Source organism: Arachis ipaensis, chromosome B7, assembly GCF_059453495.1.
Source record: "Arachis ipaensis isolate K30076 ecotype BB chromosome B7, ASM5945349v1, whole genome shotgun sequence".
NCBI classification, from domain to species: domain Eukaryota; kingdom Viridiplantae; phylum Streptophyta; class Magnoliopsida; order Fabales; family Fabaceae; genus Arachis; species Arachis ipaensis.
Window position 1 is genome coordinate 28,391,034 of NC_142442.1, and position 7,754 is coordinate 28,398,787.

A 7,754-nucleotide genomic window follows, 5' to 3' on the forward strand; every position below is an offset into this window, starting at 1 on the left:
ATGAACTTTTCCATCTTTTACATGAATTTAAAGATTGTTTTGCTTGGGATTATCATGAGATGCCTGGTCTCGATCGTTCTCTTGTAGAACATCGATTAGCGTTGAAACCAAATGCTAGACATGTGAAGCAAACTCCTCGTCGTTTTGTTCCAGAAATCAATCAAAAGATTAAAGAAGAAATAGAGTGGTTGATTAAAGCAAAGTTTAGTCGAACCACACGTTATGTTGAATGGGTTTCGAATATAGTTCCTGTAATGAAGAAAAATGGAAAGCTAAGGGTAAGCATTGATTTTAGAGACTTGAATAATGCTACGCTGAAAGACGAGTATTTTATACCAATCGCAGATATGTTGATCGATTCTGCAGCGAGAAATAAAATCTTAAGTTTTATGGACGGTTATTCAGGATATAACCAAATCTTCATTGCAGAAGATGATGAGTCCAAAACTGCCTTTCGTTGTCCCGGGGCATTAGGCACTTATGAATGGATGGTTATGCCTTTTGGTTTGAAAAATGCTGGTGCAACTTATCAGCGAGCAATGAATGCTATATTTTATGAGTATATCAGGAAATTTATGGAGGTGTATATCGATGACGTTATGGTCAAATCGATTACGGTGAATAAACACATTAATCATTTAAGGAAGGCATTTATCACTATGAGGAAGAAGGGATTAAAGATGAATCCTTTAAAATGTGTCTTTGGTGTATCAGTTGGAAATTTCCTAGGTTTTGTTGTTCATAAAAAAGGTATTGCAATCGATAAAAGCAAAGCTGATGCAATATTAGCATTGTCTGCGTCCAAATCGAAAAAAGAAGTGCAATCTTTCCTAGGAAAGGTGAATTATCTTCGAAGGTTCATTTCGAATCTTTCTGATCGAACTCGAGTGTTTGCATCTTTAGTGAAACTAAAGAATGATTCACAGTTCGAATGGACAAATGAGCATCAGCAGGCATTTGATTCAATAAAGACTTATTTGTCTAAGGCTCCGATTATGGCAAATGTTCGTCCACATGAGCCCTTAAAATTGTACATTGGGTGTATGCTAGCCCAGGACGATGAGAATGGGAATGAACGGGCGGTTTATTACCTTAGTCGAGTGTTAACTGATTTGAAACAAAGTATTTCCCGATAGAGAAATTATGTTTATCTTTGTATTATGCTTGTATGAAGTTAAAGTGCTATATGGTTGCTAAATCGGTAAAAGTTGTAGCACAAACTGATCTCATTAAATATATGTTGAGTTTTCCAATGTTACGAGGACGGTTAGGGAAATAGATGCTAGTTTTGACAGAATTTGATTTGCAATATGTCGCAGCCAAAGCTGTGAAAGGTCAGGTTATTGCAGATTTTCTTGTTGATAATTCGAATAATCTGAATGACCAGGGGGCAAATGTACTCGACATTAAAGTCGATTATTGGAAGTTGTATTTTGATGGATCGAAGCACAAAGATGGTGCAGGGGTTGGAATTCTTATGATCTCGCCAGAAGGGATTCCATCAGAATTCTTGTTTGAACTAAAATATCCTTGTTTGAATAATATGGCAGAGTATGAAACTTTAATTTTGGGTCTAGAAATATTGATCGATAAGGGAGCTTTGGAAGTCCAAATCCTAGGGGACTCTCAGTTAGTCCTAAAACAGTTATCGAAGGAGTTTAAATGCAATAATGAGACACTGCAAAAATATTTAGCAACAGCTTGGGAGTTGTTGACTTCGTTTCGAAAAGTTTCCTTGGTTCATATTCCAAGAATTCATAATGAGATTGCTAATGAGTTAGCCCAAATTGTTTCGAGATATAGAATCGGTCCAGAAACTTTAAGGAAATTAGCTAGTATCCATCAAATTTTAGTGCCTGCGGATGAAAGGGAGGCTTTGTGTATAGGCGAGTGGGAGGATAATAATTAGAGAAAGCCTATTGCTGAGTATTTAAAGAATCCCAGTTGATAGAAAAGTAAAATTACAAGCAACAAATTTTGTGTTGATGGCTGATGAGTTGTATATGAAGGGAATCGATGGAAGTTTGTTGAGATGTCTAAGTCAAAGTGATAAAGACATTACTTTGGGCGAAGTCTACAAAGGGATATGTGGTGCTCATCAAGCTGGGAAGAAGATGAAATGGGTGCTATATCGCAATCATGTGTACTGGCCAACTATGATCAAAGATTGTATCGAATATGCAAAGGCGTGTCAGGAGTGTCAAAAGCATGGTTTGATACAACAGATCACAGCATCTGAGTTGCATTCGATTATAAAGCCATGGCCATTTAGAGGTTAGACTTTGGATCTGATTGGATTGATTCACCCCCCTTCATCGAAACATCATAAATTTATTTTGGTTGCAATTGATTATTTCACAAAGTGGGTTGAAGCAGTTCCTCTAATAAAAGTTGGTTAAAATGAAATAATAGATTTTATTGAGGAACATATAATTCATCGATTTGGAATTCCTCAAACATTGAGCACTGATCAAGGAACTATGTTTACTGGTCAGTGAATTAAAAATTTTGCAGCTTCGAGGAATATCAATATGGTTACTTCAACCCCCTATTATGCACAGGCTAATGGACAAGTTGAGGCAGCAAATAAAATTCTGATAAGTTTAATTAAAAAACAAATCGTAAATAGACCTCTAACATGGCATGAAACGTTAAGTTAAGTACTTTGGGCTTATCGAAATTCACTAAGAGGGTCAACAAGTATGTCGCCTTATAAATTAGTATATGGCCATGATGTTGTGCTTCCATTGGAAATCAATCTAAATACTTTAAGAGTGTCAAAACAAAACGAGTTGCCAGTCGATGATTATTGGAATGCAATGTTTGATGAGTTGAATGATTGGATTCAGAGCGAATATTGGCACTTGAAAATATAATTCGACAAAAAGAAAGTGTTGCTCAAAACTACAATCATCAAATAAAGGAGAAGTGTTTCAATATAGGCGAGTTGGTTTTAAAAGTTATTTTGCCAATGGAAAAGAAATCGAGATTTCTTGACAACTGGTCTCATACTTGGGAAGGCCCTTTCCAAGTGATAGGATTATATTCTAGAAATACATATCGAATCAAGGATATCGAATCAGGAAATATAATCAACTCGATTAACGGAAAGTACTTAAAGCAATATCATTGTTTGCTGAATTAAAAATCAAAATGCATAAGTTCGAAAGTAAGGAAAACCATGACAAGTACTAAAGTCTAAGGTGGAGAGATATAAGGTGCCATAAGCTTTGTTAGGTCTGAGCATAACTTTACCCTTTCATTGTTCAGATCTGAAAGTGTTTCAGCATGCTTGAATCTTTCATATTGGGCTTTGTCAAATTGTTTCCCATATTCTTCTTGTTTGGCCTCAATAGAAACAATTTCTTGGATCAGTTGTTGTTGCTCTTGTTGGACAGTGGCTAGAGGCATGGCGATATCAGCCCTTCTCTTGCGAATTTTGTCAAGTTTTTCATTAATCTGAGCCAATTTTGCTTCAATTTTTATCTCTTCCTTATCATAATGAGTTTGAACGGAAATAGCCAAGGTTAGCCAAGGTGGCACTTGCAGATCTCGTGGAAACACCCAAATTTCCAGATCCTTGAACATGAGGAGTTTGAAGTTCAGCTTGTGGAGGAGGACTGGAGGTTCTTTGAGGAGAAGGAAAGGTTTCCACAACTCTAGATGGAGAGTCTGAGGCAATAGTCTCAGCGACTCGAGAAGGGGAGTCAGAATCAGGGGCCACCTGAAATTTAGCAGAAAGCGCAGCCTGGTTTGTTGGAGAGACATGTCCAAAGATCACTATTTGTGTTGGAGAGTGTTGAGTGTGCCCATTTGTCAAGTCGATTACCTGTGTCCCAGTTGGAATCGGAAAAGTGACTTGGAGAGACTGAACAGACCCTGTGACTTGGATTGATGAATGAGATGTGGTTTGCTCTAGGTCTTGTTGTTGTTGTTGTTGTTGTGGCTAATTTGGTACCAAAGATGAGGTGATTGATTGAGAAGCAGTAGTGGGTTGACATGCAAGGTACACAGCTATTAGTGAGATTTATTTTAATTCAATTGGATGTAGAAATGATATTATGTTACCGGAATGGGTCTTGTCCTTCGAACTAGTTGAAGACCTGAATCTTCCATTATATCCTCTGATTGTGAGGATGCAGTAAGGATGTTCCGAATAGATGGTTTACTGTCTTCAGAAGAGCTTTCACTTGACGGTTGTAACTTTAACTGATGAAATATGGAAATTAAAAGTTGTCAAGTAAATGTGATTTTCGAAATGTTTCAGTTCGAGTACATGTGTATAGGTAGAGAGTAGATACCCTTCTGGAAGTCTTTGTGGGAGTCCTTTGACTCTTTTGTTGTGGTTGTCGTGAGGAGGCTGTGGTTTTAGCTTTTCTTTTTTGGGGTCTTTTAGGAGAATCCTCAGCAGTAGGGGCTGTTCGAACAGCAGAACGCTTGATCTCCTCTAAGGTACGACTGTACCTAGAGTAGTAAGTAGTCCACCAATTGAAGCAAGATTTGGTGATGTACAAGCTTCGATCATAAACCAGGAAATTATAGCCCTCTTCTTGTTTTTGATTTTTTGAGAGGCAAAGATCAAGTTCTTTCTGAGAAGTCAAAGTGATGTGACAAAACGGTTTGCTATTTCTGGGAAGTGGAATTGGTATAGCTTGTGAGAATTCAAGCTGCCTAGCTGTGTAATGAGGGGCATACATAGTTATCTTGAAACGTTCTTTTTTGTGTTGAGGTATCCCTGTAGGAATCGCTTGTACTGCCAGTAAATTTTTCCAATTCCTGTTAGAAATTCATTTTCTTCAGCATCATTGGGGAAGAGGAGGCATTCAAGCTAAGTAGGACCACAATTTCAACGCAAAAAGGGAGTGAAATTGAGGTCTTCATTGTGGAAGTCTTTGCAAGAGTGGAAAAGAGAAAAGACAGCCCAAAATTGGTCTTCGTCCGATTCTGCTTCTGGGAAGTTTGGCTTAAAATTTTCCAATCGAAAACCTTCAATGTGCTGTTTGTCCGTAGCACCACCTCTAGGTGTAATCATGTGTTTTTCGAAAATGGCATTAAGCCATAGTTGAAGAAGCCAAAGAGGGTCACTTGTACTGATTAAATAGTTATTCCGAAGACAATTGACAAACTGGCCAAGTTCTTTGAAGATGTACCCTAGAAGAAGCTTGGCCAGATTAAGGTTGTTTCCTTCATGAAGCAGAGAAGCAAGAGGAAGGAAAAGCTTTGACATTTGGACACTTCGAGAGCAGAAGACGACTGTATTTAGCCAATAGAACAGAAAGGCCACATGTTCATCATCTGTGATAGCAGTACCTGTTGCACCCATGTGGTGAGCAATGAAGTCACTATAAGAAGTTGTGGGGGGCAATAGCGTATTGTTGCCTGGGCTGCATGTCAGAGGTGAAGTCTGGAGGACTAATTGGGAGTCCTGTAATAGCAGGCACATCTAGCAGTAACATACCAATCATTCCACAAGGAAGGTGAAAATTATTGGTAGTCTTATTCTAGAAAAAGGTCACTGCTCCGATCATCCAAGGGAGTGTCGAAGGAGAAAAGTGAGAAAGTCTCAAAAGATCCTGAATCCCCAAAGCCCCCCAAGCAGCACTCTTTGATGGGGCCAAACGTTCGTACCAGGCTGTGAAGTCAGTTCCTCGATGGGTGATTTTGGGATTGTTCCGAAAGGATTTTTGGTTAGTAAAGAAGGAGATATCGAGGTCTTGATTGATCAGCAAATCTTTCCCTTGAGCACTAGGGAAGAAAGGGAGTTTCTTGTTTGCCCTTTCCAAATTTTTGATGGGACCGATGAAACAATGGATGTATTCACCCACAGTAAAAGGAATAAGGATTCTAGGGTCATTGATTTGAAGTTGTGGGTCATTGATAACTTCGTCATTGACTTGATTTAAAATGGGGAGAGCTAGAGGAGCTGGTGGATGCACCGTGGGGCCTTTTCCTTTGTCTTATGCAGCGGCATGAGATGAAGAAATAGCCATTGGAGAGCAAGGGAGGATGAAGATTGAAGAGTAAAAGTTGTACGAGAAGGTTGAATGCAAGAGAAATTGAGGAGATAAAAATTCGAGAAAGATTGAACAATGATACAAGTATCGAATTTAAAGGGAGATTCACTATAGCCGTTATTACAGAAGGAATTCAAAGAGAAAAGAGGTAACTTTGCGAAGAAGGTGAAGTGGTGGAGAGAGAAAGTGTGAATCGTGGGAGACGTGTCAAATGGGTCAGTATTAATGGAGAAGTTAAATGGTAATTATTACTGATTTAGGAGATTGAAGTTTGAATTAGGATTAAGTGTTTCATCTTCCAAGGCACGATTTCGAAGACAAACACATTAATCCTAGGGGGCGATTTGTTAGTCGAAAAATATTTTCGATTGAGATCAGCTAATTCGAAATATTGAAGAGATTATTAGGATGGAAGCAGAGGTTGAAAAGGCGCACGTGCAGGCATTAATTGGGAGTTACTCGACACGAACTCGATTTAGATTCTTTATTGAATCGAGTAAGCATAGTCGAGCAAGCATTTGAATGAGAAATCGAATAGTTGCTCGAATAGAGAATTGAGCGGTTACGTTAAGTAAAGAAGTTGAAGGCTTTCTTCAAGCGAGAATTTTGTGGGTAACGTCTATGAGCAGAAGAGCAGGAGCGGTTACCTAAGAATCCGCATACAAGTTAGTGTCGTGTAATTAAGGATCGGTTACATACATGGATTATAAATATTAGAAAGTTTTAGGAAATGAGGGTTGGAATTTTACTTCAGAAATTACTCATGCACACTCACATCCCAGCGACTTTCTGAGTCTGCTTCGAGTCAAATTTTTGTAGGGTTCCTTCCACTTGTCTTTAATTTTCCATTTACATTTTCTGTAAAACTTTACTTTTCTTATCCAATTTATCTTTCAGGCAATATTTAATTCCTTCGCCCAATTTACATTTCAGCACTTTTAATTTTTATGTCAAAAGTCCTTTGATTCAATCAAAGGCACTTTACTGCTTTGTTTCAATTCAATGCAAAACATTTCGATTTTAGTCAATTTACTTTTCGAATCCCTTCTTTTTCATTTCTTTTTATCTTTTTGGCATTTTTCGATTTTATTTCTTGTTCCAATTCTGGTCTAATTCGAGAGTCTTTAATGCACTTATAGAACTGGTACCTGCAAAAGAGGAGTAGGTTTCGCTCCTAGACCATTAGAATCGAACCACCATCGATTTGTTAAAAATCGACAAAACACAATCAATTTTTTATTTGAATCGAACTAATCTAGTGATCGATTTTTAGTTAACCTAGTTAAACCGGCTAATTCGACTCAATTCTCATAATCATGTTGTGAAACTTGTTAATCCACACTGTAGAGATGTAGGATAATTAATCCCAAACATGAAGCAACATTCCTCTTTTTCATGACATCTTGGAGAGTAATCTTCATCTATGAAAGCCAACTAAAGGTTTTAAGGCGTTGAGGAAGCTCAGTCTTCCAAATCTGCTTGTATAGTGTTCTTTTTCTCCATTTTTCTAGAATTTTGCATCACATGCTGATCTGATAGACAAATTATATAAAAATATTATATTTACATAAAAAATTAGTTATCAAAAATTAATTATTATAAATTTATATATAAATATATGTATAATTAACTTATTTTTAATATGTAATTTATATTTTAATATATATTTTATATTAATATATAGATAATTTTAGTATACACTTCATTGAAAATTATACAACTAGTAGCCAACTAATAGAG

At 37.3% G+C, this 7,754-nt stretch overlaps 1 protein-coding gene across 1 annotated transcript; it reads left to right on the forward strand.

Moving 5' to 3' along the window:
* The first annotated feature begins 1,279 nt into the window (after nt 1–1,279).
* LOC110265019 (uncharacterized) lies at nt 1,280–1,909 on the forward strand. Its single transcript, XM_021107749.1, has one exon. The coding sequence runs from the start codon at nt 1,280–1,282 to the stop codon at nt 1,907–1,909; it is 630 nt and encodes a 209-aa protein (XP_020963408.1).
* Nucleotides 1,910–7,754: the final 5,845 nt, after the last annotated feature.

Coding starts and splice junctions, on each gene's coding strand:
- LOC110265019 (XM_021107749.1), top strand. CDS start 1,280: ATGCTAGTTTTGACAGAATTTGATTTGCAATATGTCGCAGCCAAAGCT.